General features: G+C 29.8%; 3 protein-coding genes across 6 annotated transcripts; 2 read left to right on the top strand and 1 right to left on the bottom strand.

Moving 5' to 3' along the window:
• Nucleotides 1-1,321: 1,321 nt before the first annotated feature.
• On the top strand, nt 1,322-11,683 carry LOC130677274 (uncharacterized). 2 transcript variants are annotated; one of them, XM_057483970.1, is made up of 5 exons: nt 1,322-1,479; nt 7,722-7,991; nt 8,097-8,389; nt 10,763-10,908; nt 11,413-11,683. In XM_057483970.1, exons 2-5 carry the CDS (start codon nt 7,744-7,746, stop codon nt 11,596-11,598), a joined length of 873 nt encoding a protein of 290 aa, XP_057339953.1. In that variant the 5' UTR covers nt 1,322-1,479; nt 7,722-7,743; the 3' UTR covers nt 11,599-11,683. The 2 variants fall into 2 exon arrangements, with proteins under 2 accessions (XP_057339953.1, XP_057339954.1); XM_057483971.1 differs by having other exon boundaries at nt 1,325-1,479; nt 7,725-7,991.
• LOC130677273 (CD2 antigen cytoplasmic tail-binding protein 2 homolog) lies at nt 11,369-18,382 on the bottom strand. Of its 3 annotated transcripts, none has more exons than XM_057483966.1 (5): nt 18,240-18,382; nt 17,670-17,875; nt 14,815-14,978; nt 14,546-14,735; nt 11,369-14,003 (listed from the first exon to the last, which is right to left on the bottom strand). In XM_057483966.1, the coding sequence occupies exons 2-5, from the start codon at nt 17,863-17,865 to the stop codon at nt 13,480-13,482; spliced, it is 1,074 nt and encodes a 357-aa protein (XP_057339949.1). In that variant the 5' UTR covers nt 17,866-17,875; nt 18,240-18,382; the 3' UTR covers nt 11,369-13,479. The 3 variants fall into 3 exon arrangements, with proteins under 3 accessions (XP_057339949.1, XP_057339948.1, XP_057339950.1); XM_057483965.1 differs by having other exon boundaries at nt 17,670-17,894; nt 18,240-18,377; XM_057483967.1 differs by lacking the exon at nt 18,240-18,382 and adding an exon at nt 18,172-18,189.
• Nucleotides 18,383-20,083: 1,701 nt separating this feature from the next.
• LOC130677275 (nuclear cap-binding protein subunit 2) lies at nt 20,084-22,561 on the top strand. Its single transcript, XM_057483972.1, has 3 exons — nt 20,084-20,343; nt 20,437-20,757; nt 22,255-22,561. Exons 1-3 carry the CDS (start codon nt 20,284-20,286, stop codon nt 22,357-22,359), a joined length of 486 nt encoding a protein of 161 aa, XP_057339955.1. The 5' UTR covers nt 20,084-20,283; the 3' UTR covers nt 22,360-22,561.
• The last annotated feature ends 543 nt before the right edge of the window (nt 22,562-23,104 follow it).

Here is a 23,104-nt window from a genome sequence, read left to right as displayed (position 1 = left end):
AGTTTCTAATAATTTGTTTTGTTGGTGAATTATATAATATTCAGTGAAAACAACCAAAGATATGATTGGCAATGGGCAATGAAATCATTTTCTTGCCAAAACTGTAATTTAGTTGTCAGGAGAAAATTTTTTTCTCAGTGTAGAATAATATTATTTAAGATATTTGAACGTTATGAATATGAGTAATAGTTGATAAAGTTATTTTTCTGTATTTTATCAAATATAAATAAGCGCTGACGCCTCGAGTAAATCCTCGAGACGTGTAGCTGCACAAACATCTATTTTGTTTAAGATAACTTTTGTTAATAGATAAGTGACTCATTTGTTAGTAACAAAAGCGGAGAGATCGTGAGAATTAAGTAGTTTCAATAAATATTTGAATGGATCATTCGAGAGCATACGTTATCTCGAACGACCCCTCCATAAAAATCGACGCGCGGGTCTGATGCCCAAACGCCGCGTATTGATAAGACTTACTCTAGTTTTTCTCGATCAAGAGAAATCAGTCCTAAATATAGAATCATCGAGAGCAGTCAGGCTCAGTAGAAAACTCAACTTCTTTCTCACCCTCTCGAAATTATTGTTAAGAATACTTCAACAATATTATAAAGTACTTCAATTGTACATTTTCACATCTCTCAAACTATTTCTTTGTAACTGAATAAATTGGATTCAGATATATTAAATAATATATTCAAACAACCAGTTTATTTCAATCACCAAATGGTGGCTGTTCAAGTTGAACAGTTCAACCGATTTATAATTATTTATTCTAATTATATTTAAGTTTGTTATTCGTCCACATTCGTAATCAACCGCTGAACTACGCCAGCGCCAAACCATCAACCAGGACATACCAGGTGCTAGTGTCTTTTTCTACGTATGTCTTGCTGCAGATACTTGTGACTAGATTTAAATTGCAAGCCTTACACAAGAAATTCGTGCCAGATTATAACTCAATTCTGGAGGACGACTTTAGTCGAAAATAGTTGTGCATGGCTGACTCAAGATCTGCTCAAGGCTCTAAATTTACTTTGAGCCTTGAGCAGATCTTGAGCCAGCCATGCATAAGCCCCTAAGTAAGAGTAAAAAATTACTTGGAAAAATAAATAAAGATACAAATAATAATGTATGCATACTCACGAATTCATTCATCGGAAACTTCCGTCTTATTATCTTTCATATATTTGAATATTAATAATTCCACATAAAATATTCAAAATACATGATTAAGCATAAAATAAATAAATTAACGAGTACAAAACTCGTTTCATAAATTGTAGTCAAATCTTCTTTCTAAGAAATTTTATAAAAATTTTTAAACGGAATACTATAGAATATGAGAATAAGATAAATCGGACAAAAATTTACAAGGCCTCATTAATACAAGGTTGTATAAATACTAACTAAATTGCGAATATTATTTTAGAGTTGGAAAGAATATTCAAGAACATAGTTCTGCATAATCCTACTGCCAAAGTAAGTATTTGAAATTATATATAACATAACTATGTATTGCCGAATTAGTATTGAGTATCTTCGATTAAAGTCTATGGTTAAAAATGATTTAAAATACTCGACTGCATTCGAATCGGATCAAAACATAAATTAAAAATTTTTGACAGTATTTAAAAAAAAATTCAAAATCTTAAATACGTACCAATCATGAATACATGATAAAAATCTTTAAAGTTAAAAATTTCAAATCACTTTCAATACTCTTAAATCGTATATATTTATGATTTAGTCAGAAATTTCAAATCATTACGATTACATTCAAATCATATTTTTACTCTGAGAAGAAAAATTGGTTTACCTTACGGTAGAGATGTAGCTTACCAGCACCCATTAATAGACTGCAATTTCATAAATTGATCTGGCTAAACCAAGCCATCTACCCATACATAAAATTTGATCAGATTTAATCTATTTTAATAAAATTTCATTTAAACTTTTTCAATTTCCCGCAAAAAAAAAATTAAAAATTAGATCTCGACGTTTTAAGGTCCTACCCTGTTTAGAAAATTTCATAGAATCCATTAGATTCTCATAAATTCCTATAGAAATTTTATAAGAATGGATGAGTTCTATGAGAAGTTGAGTATAGGGCCTTTTATACATACAGCTATAAGAATCTATCGGATTTTTTAAGCAGGGTATCTACTGCGCTGACCTACGTATGTGATCGTGTAAGTGTAAATAAGATATTTGATATAATACCAAAAAATAACTGGTTTGAAAAACTACCTTTTAATCCCATAGATTAATAAAATCTTGGATCGAACCAGCTCTGATTTAAAAAAATTATTTGGAATGATTCAAAACAATTTGAAATGATTTAAAACTTGAATCGACTAATATATAGATATACACTTAATATGGAGCAAATCATATTTCTTAATCAGGGAGGCCCTCCCTTATTAAAAAAACGATTTAAAACGATTAGAAAAAAAAATTTTTTAATACTTTTTAATGCATTTGAATACTTTGAATACTTTTGAATCGCCTTTCTTATGGGCATTTAACATTGCAAATCGTTTCTTTTAATCAGGGCTTAGAAATATTCAGTTTAATCATTTTAAATTATATAATAATCTGATATCAGAGTAAACAGTAATTCAAGGATTATTTAATAATATAAAACGATTTGAAAATGCTTGAGGAGTAGGATATTTTTCAATCATTATGAATTGTCAAAATGAATGAAAATTCGAGTATTTTTTTGGATTTGTGATTAAAATCATTAGTCTAGTCGAGGAGATGAAAACCTGCGAAAAATAGTTACCCGTCTCCTAAAAATATGGTTGATGGCTTAAACGATTCGGAATGGCGTGTAGACAAAAACTATTTTTTTTTTTTTCAGCCAACGAAAATTACAATTATTATTAACAAAAAACCGTTAAAAAAATTAGACGTCCAGCTTTTTGGCAAAATCTCAAAAACTGTAAGTGATAGCTCAAATTTGAAAAAAGTTTCTGAAAGAGCAGAAAATTTGAGTAAAAGATGAGTTATCGACTTCCCCATTTGTAGCTCCAATATTTAAAATTTTAATTTAACGTTGAAAATCGGCTTTTGCGCGGCAGTTTCGGCATGCGCGCGCCGCCACTCTAGCGAGCGTAGTCGTTAAATAATTTTTTTATGCAATTAAATATTAATTAAAAAATTTGAATAAATTCTGGTCTCATCTAGACACTACAAATAATATGATTCCGCGGTAATAAAAGTTGTATCACCATTTTTCAAAGAGTTATTCAAATGTTAATTAACATTTTTTTTAGGCGTATACGTTGTAATAAAAGGCGGTATAAATAAAATGCGAGTAAAAGTAGCAAAAAATTTTAATAAATTCTAAAATCCCATAAACAAATAAAGTTAAAAATATAAAAAAAAATATATTTGAATAGTTTAATAATCAGGTAACAAAAAAGTTCTGAAGCATATTTGTCATAACATTATTTGTTTATGAGATATAAGCATTGTAAGAAATAGAAAATGCAAATTTTTATAAGTAATTGCGTGTAGTTAAAGAGCTATAACAGATAAACATTAGGTTATAAATGAATAAGAAAGCTTGACTCCCCATACAGGAGCTGCCAGAGTTGAACAACGGGCCCCTACTTGGCCCAGCACTGGGGAACCTAGCTTTGGCACACCTATATTTGCCCAGGCTTGGGCCAGGACTGGGTAACCTAGCCTTGGCCGTCCAATGGCAACCCAGACTTGGGCCAAGACTGGGTAACCTAGCCTTGGCCGTTACAATGATTACCCGGGCTTGGGCCAAGACTGGGTAACCTAGCCTTGGCCGTCCAATGGCAACCCAGACTTGGGCCAAGACTGGGTAACCTAGTCTTGGCCGTCCAATGGCAACCCAGACTTACGCCAAGACTGGGTAACCTAGCCTTGGCCATCCAATGGCAAGCCAGGCTTGGGCCAGGACTGGGTAACCTAGCCTTGGCCGTTACAATGATTACCCGGGCTTGGGCCAAAGTAGGATTACCCAAGTTTGGATATACCCATGGTTTATACAAGTAGATCATATAAATGTACCAGTTCAACGTTAGTAGGTTCGTCCAGTAGCTACCGTTCGGACCCAGTAATCAGAAGGACGGCAGTTCGCGCCCAGAGTCCAGCAGAATTTCCACCGAGTTTTTTTCACATCATTTACCTCCCTTAAATAATTAAAACGTTAATGATCATGAATTCTACGAGGTTAATAATAATAAATTTTTTTTAATTAAATTTATTCGTTTCCTGGAAGCCTGGGCCAGGTCTGGCAACCAAGCATGGGCCAGGTCTGGTAACCAAGCATGGGCCAGGTGTGGCAACCAGGCTTGGCCCGAGATTATCATTCCAGGCTTCTACCAAAGCTGGGCCAAGACTGGCTTACAAGCCTGGCCCAAGGTTCTACAAAGTTGGGCCAAGTCTGGGCCAAGCTTGGGCCCGTGGTACTTTCCTCTCTGGGTCATACTGTTTAAAAACGTCTTAAAGGTCGAAAACTGTATCTGCAATAGTTGCAAAGTTACAGCAATTTGTTTGTTGACAAATCGAGTCAGTGCTTGGACTTTTCGTGCTCCAAAATCCATATGATTTTTAAAAAATTGAAAAAAATTTTTTTTGCCATATAGTTGCAGGTTGCTGTTTTTGTACATTTTTTATGTTCTAGAAAAAAATAAAAATGAAGAAAAAAATTGTTTATAACAAATTGTTAAATAAATAAATGATTAAATTGTTGACCAAAAAAATTTTTATTTGCCATTATATATAGAAATGCGAATAATGATTTTGAAGAAAAAAACGATTCCTTAATTATTTATGTAAACAATCGAAATATGAAAAAAACGATTATAAACAATAAGATATTGTTTTTAAGAAAAAATTTTTTTTTAAAAATCATTATTTTCTTACGCTAACAATATGGTGAAAAAAAATTTTTCAAAAATATTTAATTAATCCATTTGTTTATAAAAAATTTATAAACAAATGACATGAAAAAATTTTAACAATAATGCCTAACAAGAATATGAAATCAGTAATAACTTAAGATTAAGAAAAAAAATTATTTAACAATATACTTTATGTAAATTTTTAATTTTTTTGGTACTTCAAAAATGAATAACTAATGAAATAAAAATATTTTATAAACTTTCATCATGTCATCTTGTTGAGTATGTTTATAAAAAGGGCTCCAAGAAACAAAAAATTTATAGATTAATTATTTAAACTTTTATACCACCTTTTATTACAACGTATACCCCTAAAAAAATGTTAATTAACATTTGAATAACTCTTTGGAAAATGGTGATACAACTTTTATTACCGCGGAATTTTTCAAATTTTTTAATTAATATTTAATTGCGTAAAAAAATTATTTAACGACTACGCTCACTAGAGTGGCGCCGCGCGCATGCCGAAACTGCCGCGCAAAAGCCGATTTTCAACGTTAAATTAAAATTATAAATATTGGAGCTATAAATGGGGGAGTCGAGAAATCTTTTACTCAAATTTTCTGCTCTTTCAGAAACATTTTTCATATTTGAGCTATCACTTATAGTTTTTGAGATTTTGCCAAAAAGCTGGACGTTCAATTTTTTTAACGGTTTTTTGTTAATAACAATTGTAATTTTCGTTGGCGGAAAAAAAAAACGTTTTTGTCTAAACGCCATTCCGAATCGTTTAAGCCATCAACCATATTTTTAGGAGACGGGTAACTATTTTTCGCAGGTTTTCATTTCCTCGACTAGACTACATATGAAGTCTTTGGAGAGTAGAATATTTTTCTATAATTCTGAGTCGTAAAATAACATCACCTGTTTTTATGATTTGGTATACGATTCAAATAGATTTATTTCAAAATTTATGTCGAAAAACAGTATGATTCGATACTTTAATACATGATTCAAAATTGAACCCTTTTGAATATTTTTTTTTTCGTAGCTATATCGAGAATATTATTCAGAATGACAAAAAAAAAATTTCATGAAAGTTTGAGCTCTTAATATTAATTTTAAGAAGTCTATCATCGCTATTTTTAATTTTAATTCATAACTTGATGTTTTACGTCAGAATTGCTAAAACATTAGAGTAAAAAAAATTCATTTCCACTTAATCTTATGTAAAATTAAATTCCCTACAAAAAAGGTCTGATTGAAAATTTTCGTCAGGCAAGCCGTTTCTGATTAATTAAGCTTAATAAATTGATATATTTTTTCGATTTAACATTTTTACTTTTGAATTTTGTTACTGACGAATCAATAAATATCTAATAAAGACCATGACAGATTTTTGAAGGAAATTTAATGCTCTACAAAAAAGGTCTCCTAACATGTTTTGCTAAATTCACTCCTTCGAAAGTTATTCAAGGTTGAATTTGAGTCAAAACGATTTCAATAACGTGAATAACTTTCGAAGGAGTGAATTTAGCAAAAAATGTTAAGAGGCCTTTTTTGTAGAGCATTAAATTTCCTTCAAAAATCTGTCATGGTCTTTATTAGATATTTATTGATTCGTCAGTTACAAAATTCCAAAGTAAAAATGTTAAATCGAAAAAATATATCAATTTATTAAGCTTAATTAATCGGAAACGGCTCGTCTGACGAAAATTTTCAATCAGACCTTTTTTGTAGGGAATTTAATTTTACATAAAAATAAGTGGAAATGAATTTTGCACGACTCGTTCGTGCTTTACGATCGAAAAATTTTTTTTCGCCTCACTTCGGTAACTAATCAATTATTATACCCTTGTTAGTTTACGGAATTAAGATGGTTTGCATACTATTTTGAAGAAAATTTAATGGAGATCAATTCCATACTTTTCAAAAATTTATTTAGTTGAATAAAAACGGAAAAAACATCAAAAATAGTTTTAAAAAATTTCCTGTCCGTTAAGTATGAAACCCGTATACACGATAACTTGCGAAAAAATGCAGTAATTGAATCAAATTTTTTTTTAAAAAATTCTTTGAAATAATTGTAGGTCTCCTATTGCAAATGGCTAGGTAACTCAGTGTCGTTTAATTACAATTAATAAAAGAATAAAAAAGGCTGTATAACTATATATCTATATATCTGTGTAAAACTAACATGGATGGTGATATATCTATACATTATACGGACATTTATTCCGCTAGGGGCGCTTGTGCATTACCGTCCTAGAACAGCTGTTTTTTTTGCTAATTGGTAGGCCTGAATTTTTTTTCAATTCAATTTTTTTTTATTTTTGTTTTTATTTACGTTTATTTTTTTTTTGTTATTAATCGAGATATTTTGAATAAGTTCTTTTATAATTATAAAAAAATAATAACATAATAAAAAACAAGACAAGTTTTAATGAAAGAGAATTGTATATATTTTAAATTTATTCGCACTTCCCGCCATTTTTTTTATTGTTATTTATTATTTCATAATATATGAGCATTACGAGTCGTGCACTTTTGGATTTTCCAAATTTTTTTTACTCCAATGTTTTAGCAATTCTGACGTAAAACATCAAATTATGAATTAAAATTAAAAATAGCGATGATAGGCCTCTTAAAATTAATATTAAGGGCTCAAACTTTCGTGAATTTTTTTTTTTGTCATTCTGAATAATATTCTCGATATAGCTATGAAAAAAAAATAGTCAATTTTTTGGCCCAGTCTATTCTATTTCATAGTCTTTAATCATAGATAAATAAGAATGAAATAAAACTAATTTTATTTTTTATAACGAATTCATTTTCAAGCAGTAAAAATAGAAAGTACATTATGTTGCTTCTATTTCTGATGACCTCACAACTATATATTATCGGAGTTTTCGCTGAAAATATGGATTATTTACGTCCCGAAATAAATCCAGTTGATGTGAAAACGTATGAAAACAATTTTGGATGGACTGTAGGCATTTTTAAACGGACATTTTTTTCTTCGAAAGATAACAATGTGTATGAATATATTTGTCAAGGCGCACTCATTAATCCAAAAATTGTTTTAGCACCGGGCCTATGTATTGTAAAGTAATGATTGGCTTTTTTTGTTTTACTTTAAAGTTTATTAATTTTTTATTGATAAGTAATTGAAATCACTGTTTTAACTAATAATCATTATTTAAAAATTATTAGAGGTACAAAATTATCACATTTAAAAGTTCGTGGATACGATCCAATAAACAATGATCCGAAGAGAGATGATGCTTTACGAATTTCATATGTCAACCGCAATATTATCAAAGTTTTCTACCACTGGAAAACAGATAATGAAAATTTCAGTAGTGTGTCTAAACGTAATCTCATTGTAATGGTTCTTGATCTAGGTATAATCCATTATCCAGCAATTGGAATTTTACAGCCAACAATGGAAAGAAGTATTAATAGCGATGGATGCCTTCTTGTGAGTCTTTTTGAAGATGTTCAAGGTTAGTATTTAGACAAATTTAAAATGCAATGTATCAAATTGAATTGAATCAATAATCAGATCAATCGGCACATGTCCGATTAGGTTACATGGAAAAAAAATTCGATGAAAATTTACACTAAGGTAAAAGATCCTGTTGTTGACCATTATCCAGTTTCTGACCTTTGAAAACTTTTTTCTAACTTACTTAAAAAACTATAACTTTCATAAGAAAATCGATTTTTTCTTAATTTATAGTAATCTATTCTGAGTCTAATTAATGGCAATTTAAAAAAAATAGAAATTATTAACTAAATAAAAAAAAATGTTTTAATCGAAGGTGGCTGAGGAAGCCATTTTTTAAGTGTAGTCTTAACAGTAGATGTTAGAACCCAAGTAACACATGCTTGAGCAATATTCTGGTGCCAGTGCCTTGAGCAAAACCCCTAGTCACTAGTGTCTTTTTCTACGTATGGGCCTTGTGCAAGATCATATAGCAAGAAATCATCATCAAGACTTGTGCGTAACTTGCTCAAGGCATTGTACACAAGAATATTGAAGATATTTTAGATGCGGTGCAGTTTAAAAGTTTCTGGCGCATTTCTTGCACCAGTAACTTATGGCAGGTACTCACGCATGGCTTGCTCAAGATCTGCTCAAGGCTCAAGGTCAATTTTGAGCCTTGAGCAGATCTTGAGCAAGCCATGCGCAACTATTTTCAACTATAGTCTTCCTCCAGAATTGAGTTATAATCTGGCATGAATTTCTAGTGTAAGGTTTGCACTAGACTTGCTATTGAAATCTAGCTACAAGTATCTGCAGCAAGACACATAGGTAGGAAAAGACACTAACGTCTATCGAACTTGAGACCAGGCTTGCTCAAACCTTGAATCAAATTAAAATTTATTTTAATATACGTATAAAACATATTAAAATCAGTTTTGTTGCTAAAATTTTAGGGTCAATAACTAGGCTCAATTTTAAAGGTGTGAAGAAGTTGTTGACCCTCAAATTCTAACCTACTACGAACGCGGTTATCTTTTTTATTACTTCTATAAAATGTAAAAATAACAATATTTATAGTTTTATTAAATTATTTTTTATAATAAAGGTATAAATTGACATTAAATATTTATTTTTTTAAATAAAAGATAATATTTAGATCTTGAAAGTATATTCTTGGAGTGATGAAATGGAGGGAAAAAAAAAATAAACCAGAGTAGTTTTAACAAATGATTTTAATTTTTTCATTTCTGTAGTGTTTTATAGCTTGCCCAATTATTTATATTTAAATATTTAAAAAACTATGTATTTTTTGTTAAAAATATTTAATTTATTTGTCTAAACAATAATTTTAGTTTATTTAAACTTAGTAAGTACTTCATAATCATAGTTTAAAATGAGGGTCAGAAACTGGGTTTCTGAAAGTCAATTTTTAAAACCTCAATTTAAATTATTAATTCAATTCAAATAATTGATTTACGCACATGACTTTATTTGACAAATCCTAAACTAGTCGATAAAATTTTTTTTTCTCATTAAGTTAAATCTTACATTAACTATCATCGCATAACCTCAATCGGCACTCTTAAAAGGTCAGAAACAGGGCCCCTTACCTTATACAAGTATCGTAATTACAAGTTTCTAAGTTATATATAACTTAAAAACTTGTAATTCACGAAAAATTTAGCTGCCATTGTTATATCTACAATTGTTATTATATTTTCCTTTTTTCTCTCCATCAACTACTGGCAGCAGCACTACCCTAACGGACCCAAATTACGGTAAATTACGGTAAACCACCGTAAAATACCGATTTACCGTAATTACGGTGGTTTTACTGTAATTTACGGTGGATTTACCGTAAAATACGGTGATTCGGTAATCCACCCTAATTTTTTACGGTAGATTTATCGTATTCGACGGTAAATTTACGGTATACCCGCCGTAATTTACGGTAATCCACCGTAAAGTACCGATTTACCGTAAATTACGGTGGATTTACCGTAATTTACGGTGGGTTTACCGTAATTTACGTTAAATCTACTCGAATTTTACGGTATTCTACGGTAGATTTACGGTAAAATTACCGTAAATTTACGGTAAATCAGATCTGCTAAGGTAGCGTAACAGTAGTTACTATATTAATATTGAAAAAAAGAGCGACATCTAAAGACAAAAAAAACAGGATATTTAAAGAAAATTTTAATAAAAAAAAAAAAAGTCATTACTATAAAATAAAAGTAATGATTATATAAAAATAAAATGAGCGATTGAGGTGTGCACTTTGGATTTTCCAACATTTTTTAAAAGTTTTATTTTTAACTAGCTGAGACAATTTTTGTATATTTTAATTAAAATAATATAATATTATTATTTGTTTAATAATAAAAAGGTCTCATTGTACACAAATTGGATGCAACATATACAGAAATTTCACAATGTCAATCAAGATCATATATTGAGCCGATAAACAATGCAGAATTTACAGAAACATCTGAAACAACACTCTGCGCTCCTTTCGTCAAACCTATTGAACAAGTATGCTAACAAAATGTTTAATTAATATTCTATGAGGAAATAAAAACTATATGATTTTCAAAAATATATAGAGGACCCTATGCTCACCTATCGAGTCAAGGATTCTCGACTACTCGAATTTTCTCAGTGATTATTTTATTAAAAGACCTTCATACCTTGAAAGCGTTCTAGAACTTTAAAAATTCATTTACTCAAAATTATTTGTTATCAATTTTTATTTCATCTAATAAACAATTTTTTTTTTGTTTTCGACGATCAGCTACTTTTTAACAGAATGGAAAATTTAAACTAAATAAGTTTTCCATAAATATTTAACCAAGTGCAGATCATTCGAAAAGAAATTATAATTTCAAAAATTTTTTAAAATTCATGAGTTTTCTTAGTCATTGATCGTTCGCCAAACAAAAATAGTGGAGTCAATTCGAAAGGATGGTTTTTGAAAAGATACAACAGCGTAAAATACTTTGTGTATAATTTTTCATGTCTTTATTCGATTTTTTATAGGCATTACCACTTGGTAGTACTTTAATATGTCGATACAATGAAGATCCAGCCACCTACTTTTTAACAGGAATGCTGTTAGATCAAAATCAACTTTGGACTAAACTCGTTAAATTGGAAAACACAGCGTCGTGGATAAATAAAACATTAAATGAATATAAAATTAATATCAAAATCTACACTGAATAATACCAGTTACATTTCATTTTGATTATAAATATATGTAGTAATGATGAATATTCAATTAAATAAAAATATTATATTATATTAATAATTATAGTCTATAAAGTATATATACAACCCATTAAAGTTGTATACAACCCATTAGCGTAAGCAAGAAGTTCCGATCTAGCCGAGAGATTTGGACATCCCAGAAAACTATGAAGTAGGTGTCAGTCGATTAGTAATGCAAAAACTATGCGTATCAAGCAAAAAAAAAAATTGCAATAATTACAAGTAGGATATACGAATTTTGTAATTACTTGAAAATTGTAAAGGACAGCGTAAATTCCAAAAACAAAAAATTTTTAAAAACTTTGAAATTCCCTATAAATAATTCCATGCTTCCATCAGAATCTCAGCTTTATTATTAAAAAAAAATGAAAATATAAACTTGCATGACCAGTGGCAATGGCGCATCATCAGCAAACAAGCGATTTAAAATAAAAAAAATTTATATACCATCTAAATATAATTGCAAAATTTTGAAAAATTCTGGGATTTTCTAGGTATGTTGAAGACTAATATTCCACATTAATGAAATTTTTTCATCTATGGAAGCTATTAATTAAATAATTTTTTCAAAGTTTGATTTCTTAGTCAAAGTCGTATAGTTGTTATGCTAGGTCGATTCAAAATTATTTTATTTGGTGGAGATCATTGTACATACTTATCAAAGAAGATAATATCAATAGATGGTGTCAAAGAAAAAATTTCTTATTACGAGTTGTTTACTCCAATGGGTTTTAGGATGAAAAAATATTTTTTTTTGCGAAAAATTTTCTCCACTTTTTAAGACATGCTCGTGATCAAAAAGTTTTAATTCTCGCTGAGCTCTTTTAGGACAATAGTTGGAACAATCTGTTTCTTTCCTATTTATAGTTCCTTTTAATAATAATAAAAAAAAAAATTATTTTTGTGATGCAAATAGTTCTATGGATATTCTTTATTTTTGTTCTGCAAAATTTACTTTCTTCTGCGTCACTGAATTGCATTTTTGAGAAGACAATAAATTACTTTTTTATTCCATAAATACGTCTTATTACACTCTAAAAAATTCGCGGAGTGAATGCGGATTAAATCCAGAGTGAATGCGGAGTGAATGAATTTTTAATTATTCACTCTCCTCGGAGTGAAATTCACTCCGCAGGGGAGTTTTCGCGGAGTGAATAATTTTTTATTAATTTAATCCCTCCGGAGTGAAATTTACTCCGGAACGGAGTTTTGAAAATATTACTAATAAAAATAACTCCACTCAATAAAATCGAAGTAAAAATTCGCGTATTACATTATTGATCATCTGATATGCACACGCATACGCACATATATATTTAGGCACACACGCGCACTCGCACACACACGCACAAATTTGCACACACGCACGAATTTGCACACATGCACACATTTGCACACACGCAAACACACACACACACACACACACACACACACACATTGTTTAGCAGTTTAATATAAATTAGTATAAATTTATTTAAGTATTAAAACGCCGGACCGGAGTGAATTGGGAGTGAAATAAAATCCGCATCACTCCGAGATCACTTCGCTAAAAAAAAACTCCCAATTCACTCCGCATGCGGAGTGATTTTTTTCAAAACTCCGGAACTCCGAGTGGCGGAGTGAATGCGGAGTGAATTCGGATTTAATTTCACTCCGAATTCACTCCGGATTTTTTACAGTGTAAGGTAAATTTTTCAAAATTTTATAAAAGTAAGAGAAAAACTTAAAACTTGACAGTCGTACTTTCTAAATAATAAACAAAAAAAAAAAAAACAAAAAAAAAAACATTTGATTCCGTATATTTTATAAATTCTAACAATTTCAAATGAAAAAATATTATAAGTAAAGTTCAAAATCGACTCTTGCAGCACTATAAAATTGTCCAGCCTGTCCAACACGTTTAACCCAAGCTCCTTTTTTGAAGTAACCTTCTTTAGCCCACGTTTGCATTTGCTCCGTCGTATGTGGACCATTTATTTCAGCGTCATCGTTTTGTGACCACTTCAACTCCCATTTTACTACTTCATCTTCTTCTTTGAGGTCTTCATCTTTTTTATTTTCATCTGATACCGAAGGATTAGTCGAATTTTTTTGCTTTTCTTTTAATTCAAAATCGTCGGCAAACATATCAGATTCAGCCTCATGTTTGGCAGGATGCGATTGTTTTTCGGCTAGATTTATTTTACGCTTTATTACCTCATACGTTTCTTGATAGATATTCATATTTCCAGTACGTGTCAATAATTCATTAGATAATTCAGTAAGCTTGATAATTTTTTCGGAATTTTCATCGGTTTCACTTAAGCCGGCTTTTTTACGTTTCCATCTTTCAGCAGATGAAATTTTTTTCTTTCCCTTACCTAAACGAATAAAAAATTATCGTTAATAATTAAGCAATAATAATTATTAAATCATATTGAGTATAAATTAGTGACATATAATTGTAAATTCACTAATAATAGACGTGATTAAAATGATGAAAAGTAATTGCCATTGACGTAATTCATTTATTTTAGACGTTTGAAAGAATATTCATTTTTCACGGAGCAAAAACCTCAAGACTTCCAAGATTTTATTTTTTAGAATATATAAAATGAGCTAACAATGTAAGACTTTTTGAAAAACGCACTAAGTTATACCTTTCTCAAAAGGCGGTCACTGCTTTAAACCTAAGCATGATAATATAATTTGTGAAATTTAAAAAATTAAAAACTGATTTTTATGACATTCAAAAATAATAGTTAAAAAAATATATAACTTTTCAATAAATACTCCATAAATTATTTGTCAGGCGCTGTTTACTTATTACAAACCAACTGTACAAAATCAATAGAATCGCGTGTATTACTATTATTTGATGTGAATTTTAATTATATAAAAAAGTACATTGTGAATGACCTACCGAGTCTACATAGAGCTTTCGAAACGGTTTCCCCTGGTTGCAAATAATCAAAAATTTGTCTGTATAGTTCCGTAGGATCAAATGATAAATTTTTCAAGCTTTCATCGTCATCACTATCACTATCAGCTAAACCCCTATTCTTTTCATCGACTGTATCATTTTTTTCTGCATTATCTTCTTTGGAATCGACCTTAAGAAGAAAAAATATTAACAAAACAAATAAATATTTCGAGAAGAGAAATAAAAAGATTGAAAAAGTAAATAATTACCTTGACCCAATCAATATTATCAAGCCAATTATCACGAATTTGTTTTTCTTTTTTCCATAAGTAATGACCATCTTTATCAAAATGCCCTTCTTCTAACTCTTCTTTCATATTGAATGCTGTAAAACCCACTTTTGTTTCTTTAGCCATTGGTCCTTCTTCCACTCCTAAAAAATAAATCAATAATTATTAATAATCAAACTGTGTATAGAACATGATTATATATAGTTTTAATAGAATTCTTTAAGTCATATCAATAATAGTTTTAACATGAGAGTTCAGTTATTTTTGTCCAAGAATTTGTCTCAAACAAAAACTCCTAAATGCAAAATAAAGACGATACTGAAGTTAGCCGACGTCTACTAATTTTTGGACTTTTTTTTAGACGGTAAATTATCAAAAAAAAAATATTTAAAAAAATTGCACTTGTAGTCTTTGAAATTTTCTACATGTGCATTAGGGTGTCCGTTCTTTACCAAATTAGATTTTTTTACTTGGGTATGATATAAATCATATATTTGTGATCCAAAAATAATAAAAAAAAATAAAAAAGTTTATTCTAATGCCGTTTAACCCTGCCTAAGTAATGATACATTCTCATTTCAGTACAATGAGAAAAATGTAATTACTTGCTTAAAAATGAGTGCACAGTAATGACTAATACATTTTTTTGTAGGAAATTTCCCGCTCTTCAAAAAAGGTCTCTTATGTTTTTTTCGTGAATCCAACTGTTTAAGAGATATTGAAGGTCAAAGTTAGATTTGTTTAAAAAAATTTGCGTTTTTGTTTGTAATTTTATAACTCTCTAACACCTAGACATAAAATTAAGCGCTGTAAACTTTCTTGTAGGAAATTTATTGCTCTTCAAAAAAGGTACCCAACACTTTTTCCCTAAATCCAACCATTTGAGTGATATCGAAGCTCAAAGTTGATAGATTTAAAAATGAATATTTTTCGATTAAAATTCTATAACTCTCCAGCAAACGAATATTTACGTAGGCTTTTAACAGTTTTTCGTCGGAAATTTACCGCTCTACAAAAAAAGTCTCTATAATTTTTTCGATAAACTCAACCGTTTAAGAGATATTTAAGCTCGAAAAAAAAGAAATTTTTTATATCATCAGAGCAAAATTTTGTGTTGATTTGTGAAACTTTTCTTTCAACTTAAAGCTTAAATATTTCTTAAATGGTTGAGTTTATCAAAAAAATTATAGAGAGTTTTTTTGTAGAGCGGTAAATTTCCGACGAAAAACTGTTAAAAGCCTACGTAAATATTCGTTTGCTGGAGAGTTATAGAATTTTAATCGAAAAACATTCATTTTTAAATCTATCAACTTTGAGCTTCGATATCACTCAAATGGTTTGATTTAGGGAAAAAGTGTTTGATACCTTTTTTGAAGAGCAATAAATTTCCTACAAGAAAGTTTACAGCGCTTAATTTTATGTCTAGGTGTTAGAGAGTAATCAAATTCCAAACAAAAACGCAAATTTTTTTAAACAAATCTAACTTTGACCTTCAATATCTCTTAAACCGTTGGATTCACGAAAAAAAACATAAGAAACCTTTTTTGAAGAGCGGGAAATTTCCTACAAAAATATGTATTAGTCATTACTGTGCACTCATTTTTAAGCAAGTAATTACATTTTTCTCATTATACTGAAATGAGAATGTATCATTACTAAGGCAGGGTTAAACGGCATTAGAATAAACTTTTTTATTTTTAACTTCCCGCTAAGAAAATTGTAAATTTTCAAAAATTCGGGAAGTTATTGGTTTCGGTCCGATTTACGAAAATCGAATTTCCATCAGATGTCGACGTTTCGAGGTCCTAGGAAGCTATCCTGACTAATTTCACGATGATGTCCGAGTGTATGTATGTGTGTACGTACGTACGTACGTATGTATGTATGTAAATATTCATAACTCTTGAACGGATGAACCGATTTTGATCGTTAAGGTGTCATTCGACGCGGCTTGTTAATGTCTTGAGGCCGTAAAAATTTGAACTTAATCGGTAGGGTGCGTTCAGAGATATTCCAAAAATAACATTTTTTCGAAAATGTTTTATTTGGATAACTTTTAATTTGCTCGATGGATTGATTCCAAAATCTAATCAGCTCTAAAACTCTATAAGCCGCGTTGAATGCCACCTCAACCATCAAAATCGGTTCATTCGTTCAAGAGAAACCGTTGACGAAAGAATTCGAAAAAAATTTTTTCCTTGGTTTTTTTGAAATTTCTCAAAAACGGCTGAATAAATCAATTTCAAAATTCGACCAGCTTTAGAACTTGATAAAACGCGTCGATTGCCACCTCAACCATTAAAATCGGTTAATTCGTTCGCGAGATATCGTGGAAGAAAGAAATGCTAAAAAATGGTTTTTTACAAAACAATGGCATACAAAAGTATTTGCGAGCTCGAAGAGCTCAGAAACAGCGGGAAGTTTTGGGGCTGGCCCGCAGGGTCAACTGACAGACCGATTTTTTTTTATTATTTTTGGATCACAAATATATGATTTATATCATACCCAAGTAAAAAAATCTAATTTGGTAAAGAACGGACACCCTAATGTGCATATTTAAAAATTTTTTTTTTCTTCAAATTTAATTGTTAAAAAAAAAACCTACAAATTTTCAATTGTCTGCCAACTTCAGGATCATAAATAAAGCTTGAGGCTCGATACATTACTCTATAATTTAACCATCTTTTTTAATCTTTAAAAATTTTTATTTGTTGAAGAGAAAAATGAGGACAGTTTCCGTCAACTGTGTAAGTGCAATGAGAATACTACTGTTCGTTCGCTTTAGTGCGAGAAAAATGACAACTCTAAACAAAACATTAAGAATTGTCACTAACCTTCGATATCGTTTTCATCCATAACATTGTAATTGTCTTCATTGGCTTCGTCATCCTCTTCATCTGAATCTAACGAATTTTTATTTATTGTTTTGTCATTATTAATTGAATCATTTGTAGATGATGCTACTGCTCTCGACCAATTTTTTTCATGGCTCAGAACATCACTATCCTGTTCTAATTTTCGTTTTGGCATTGTTGCAAATCTTTAAAAAAAATTCAAAACTACAAAAAATATTGAAAATATCTGTATGTCTTCTGAATAAGTGTATTTATAAAGCTATTTTTCTATCAATCAACAATTCATAGTTATAAGATAATTCAAAATTTTAAAATGATGCTGAAAATAGCAGTCATTAAAAAAATTTATTTATTTTCAACAAACAAAGGCAATACTGACAAGTTAAAATTTAAAAAAATGCATGTGAAGAATTTTCAAAGATTTGATTTTTGGGCATTTTTTAAAAAAATTTCTGTTGAAATTTAATTAGGTAATTAAAACCTTAAAATTATCAGATGAAGGCTACTTTCAGCATCATAATTTTAAATAGTATAAATCACAAAACTCACTATGACATTTGCTGTGAAAACAATTTTTTGAGGTTATAGAAATCTGGCAGTCTTATTATTGTGCGCATGCGCATTGATTTACGTAGAAATTGTGACACGCGCGTACCCTAACAGCACAGTTTGCTTTACACAACTTCCTCTACAATTTCACTTAAATTTACTACCCAAATTAGAATGCAAATTCACTTCAAAAGTTGTCATCAATTTCCAGGCAAATTTTATGTCAATTTATTGTTAATTTGACTTGAAAAATTGTAAAGTATTTTTTTACCGTCAAATTGTAGACATTTTTATGTATAAATTTGCTTACCTTTTGAAATGGTAAGAATGAATATCACCGACTGTTTTTTTTCGTAAAAGTTTACCTTTAAATTGAAGAAAAATCAACCGCAAATTTTTATTTTCAACTTTTGCCGTGAAATTGTCTGCAAATTCGGGCAGCAGATTTCAGGTAATTTCAACATCAAATTACCGTCAATTTCAATGCAAAGTTGTTATGTCCTGGGAGGTTACTAAGATCGGAGCTGACGCCACCTCCTGGACAGTGGGCAGTTCGTTGTCACGCGGGACCAATTTTGAATTTGAAAACAGTGATAAATTTATTGTTGACTATGATGATGATGGTTATTATTTAATGAGATAATGAAATTATGGATAAGGATAGATGTAATTGATAAAATAACTTTTATCTGAAGACTGTGTTTTATTATAAAGTATAGATAAGATTCGATCAGTAATAACAGTTGTGCTCGTCAATAGTTCTCGGAGAGAAGTGAAGTTACATCAGACGGCAGAAAGATCTCTGACTCTCCACTCTCCGACTTCTTCTACCATTCTCATACTCCCACACATACTTATGCAATATATGTACTTATGCATATCAAAGTTCTTTTTAATTATATACTTATACATTTATACTTCCTACTAATACACGTACGAGATATGAGTTTACACATCTACGTTTTTTATTTATCCGTTCTATGATTTAACTTACTACTTATATTATTTATATTCCATTTTCCTGTACTTAAATACAATCTTTTAGTTAACTATTCTATATTTAATTATTTAATACGATTGACATTATTATTTAACATGAAACACCATTATAATTATTCTAATGCTATATTTCTATATTTCTATTAATTTATTTATTATACGAGTCACTCTTTATTTAATATGTATATATATTAACAATAATAATTGAGTTCTTGTGATATGGTTTTCATTTATAAGTAACATTTATTTATTAAATATATCTTTTCTTATTTGTTTATAGAGTATGCATTTGTTTATAACCATATTTACTGTTAACTATAGAACACGGGCCTATTCATGATTTTTATGTGTGTGTTTTGTTTAGGTTTTAAGTATCGGGTGACAGGAAACGTTCCAAGACCACTCAAACTGTATTTATATTTCTCTGAATACAAAATAAAGATTAATTTATCTATTTATTTAAAGTTTCTTATAATAAAAATATATAATTTAATAAGTATGTGCCACGACGATTTATTATTTAAATTATTGACTAAGTATTGATAAGACGCAATAAGTGTTGTAAGATATTAATATATAATTCCAAATGAAATTTAAATGCGCGTTTATTTGTGGATCTCAAGTTCACTAATTAATTAACAGGTGCAGGCACCTGAGGCCACTGAGGACATGACATTGGTATCCCGTTGGCGCTAGTTTATGGTTTTTAGGATTTGACTGTAGAGCGGCGTGTTAGTCGCTCTAGTCTTAATTCCGGTCTCGAGAGGCGCGAATGAGGGCTCAGATCCGCCACAATTCATCAGCACGACTGCTCTCTATTAGCAATCATTGGTATTCAATGAGTAATTAAATATGTCTGTTTGTATCAAGATGGTTTCAACGAACAACACACGTGTATCGTAGTAGATTGTCACTATTAGTTTCAATTAAACAACTAAGACAAGTTAAAACAAGGTAAAAAGTCTAGGAAAAAAAAAACTAAGTTCTTCTTAGTTATCAATTTAGTAAAATATTATATTAAAAAAATCAAACATATAGCAGTAAAATGACTTCATTGCCATCTCAATCAGTTGAACTGAGTTCTTACCGTGACCAACATTTTAAGGTAACAAATTTTTCTACTTTCAAATTGTTAAATATGATACTCATCTGTGATAACTGTTATTAATCTAATTTAATTTAATTTTTGAATACATAGGGGTCAAGAGCTGAACAAGATCGTTTATTACGTACGTCAACAACACTTTACGTTGGTAATTTATCATTTTATACCACTGAAGAACAGATATATGAATTGTTCAGTAAATGTGGTGATATAAAACGTATAGTCATGGGTTTAGATAAATATAAAAAAACACCATGTGGATTTTGTTTTCTTGAGTATTATCTCCGTAGTGATGCCGAAAATTGTATGAGATATGTTAATGGTACAAGATTAGACGACAGGATTATTAGAACTGATTGGGATGCTGGTTTCATCGAGGGAAGACAGTATGGACGTGGAAAAACTGGTGGTCAAGTAAGTTGTATTTTTTTTTTATTCGTTGAAATCATGTTGCGTGACAACTTTTGACAGGACTTATGTTACATTTTGAATAATTCCCAATATTAATTTTTAATTATTTAATAATTATTTGTATTGTCTATTAACAATGGCCACTGATCCTAGTCACAGCACCACTGTTACGTTTTGAGAATTACCCCAAACTAATTAAAAATAAAAATAATTTTTAATTATTAAATTTTATTCAGGTTTGGTCTCATTGGAGTATCGATAGACCCCCGGTGGGCCCTGGTCGTCGATTATTTTATTATAATTATTTATTTATTAAATTCTCGTGATTTAAAATGTATTTTCCGACCGGGTCTCCATTTTATTTATTATAGCAGCAAGTGAATGGATAGGTCATAGTGTAGGTGTTAATATTGAGGTGCCAATTGGCACCCCAAAATAAGGTTGAATTAATTTACGATAAATTGTAATTTATTAATTACATGGAGAACAGAGGTTCGAGCTCTATGAGCTCTCTCGAAGGACTCTATATTTTGTCATTATAAAAATATAATAAAGCCAACAGAGTTGACAAAATGTTGACGCTGCATCTCAGGTTCCCTGTGAAAGAATCGTCGTGGCCCGAGTCTCATGCATCGTCATCTGTTTTGACTACCCGCGAGCCACGGCGACTCTCTTGTCGTAACCAATTTCCGTTACATTGCAAAAAATTAATTAATTAAATTTAATCAATAAAATATTACGGGAACGTAACACTTAATTCAGCAAAAAGTATTCTTAATGTGATTCAAAGGCACATGTAAATAACTATGAAAAATGGTTGACTGAAAGCCAGCTTCACGATTTTCTGCTGTTTTTAAACTCCTTAAGTTTAAAAACTTTATTGTGAATACACTTTTGAGCTCTTCGAGATCATAGTATTCTTTAGTATGTTGATATTTTCCATCTTGAAAAAAGTTATACCTAATAGAAATCTTCAATTAGTCTCTAATAGAAATTAATATAAGATCATTGAGATGAAAAGTTGAATGAGTTTTAAATTAGTTCACATTGTTGCGATATGAAGTGTCCAAAATAAATTTAACAAAGAGGAATTCATTGAATTTTTCCTTGACTACATGCTCCGTACTAACGAATCTATAATAATAAATGATACGGTCATCAAAAGCTTGAAAAACATCTTGTATAATTTTTTAAACAAGAAATAATAATTAAATAATCGTTTAATTTCTTTAAAAATCAACCGATGTTGATGTTGAAAACGACATTCTACCCAATTTTTCAGGCTCTAACGCTGATAAGATTTTAGGGACAATTATTTCAACGATTTCAGTGATATTAAAAAAAACACTTCAGAAATTTTTTTTTCTTTTTAAATAATCTTTTAATAAAAATTGCAGTGCTGCGCTCATAGCGCGTCAGACAAAGGGTTAAATGAAAAAAAAAAACTTACCAAAATTTAATCTGCAATTATTATTAATTTTTCTTTTTCTTTGTTTCAAGGTGAGAGATGAATACCGATCAGATTTTGACAGTGGTAGAGGAGGATATGGTAAAATTATTCAACAAAAAGTGCAACCAATTTCTGAAGGTGGATATGGACGTTAATTGACGATAATTTGATTAATAATTAACTGTGAAAGGATTTAAAAACCGAGTATAGTGATGAGGATTTGTTTTTAAAGCATCGGGTAATTAATTAAGATTGTATTTAAATACATTGTATAGAGTAAGAACGTTCAAGGATTTTGAACAAGATATTGGAAATTACAAGACATTGGTAATAAGTTTCTTATTACTTGAAAAAAAATATATTTCATTTTAAGTGTATGTAATAGTTTTTAAAAAATAAAGTTATTTTTTAAATTTAATTTAATAAGCTTTTTTCATAGAGAACCATTATTTCTGTTATTTTTTTAATTTGAAATAAATCATCAGCTTTAGATATGATTTCCATAGGTTCCATTAGAATATTATCGTTTTCAACTTCATTGAGGACGTCAGTAGTCTTTTGAGGAACTTTAAAAATTTTACTAATGAATAATTCCCGGGAAAAAAATTAATGTCTGACCATATATGATCATATATGAAAATTGGCCATGTCTGATCGTATATGAAATACATATAGGTTTGACAAAAATTATTTAAACTAAAAAAATAATGTTTTAATTTTATTTTTCATTAACATTCATTGGAATTTATTTATATATAGCTATCGTTCACTCATTATTAATTTTTCTATCGATGAAGAAATATTCGGTATTTTTATGGGATTCGAACTTGGATTCTTCTGCGTATCAGTTGAAGATTGTACTACTCTTCCAAACCATGAACTTAATAGTCGGTACTATTC

The sequence above is a fragment of the Microplitis mediator genome, chromosome 11, assembly GCF_029852145.1.
Source record: "Microplitis mediator isolate UGA2020A chromosome 11, iyMicMedi2.1, whole genome shotgun sequence".
NCBI lineage: Eukaryota > Metazoa > Arthropoda > Insecta > Hymenoptera > Braconidae > Microplitis > Microplitis mediator.
This window is presented reverse-complemented; position numbering and strand designations above follow the sequence as displayed.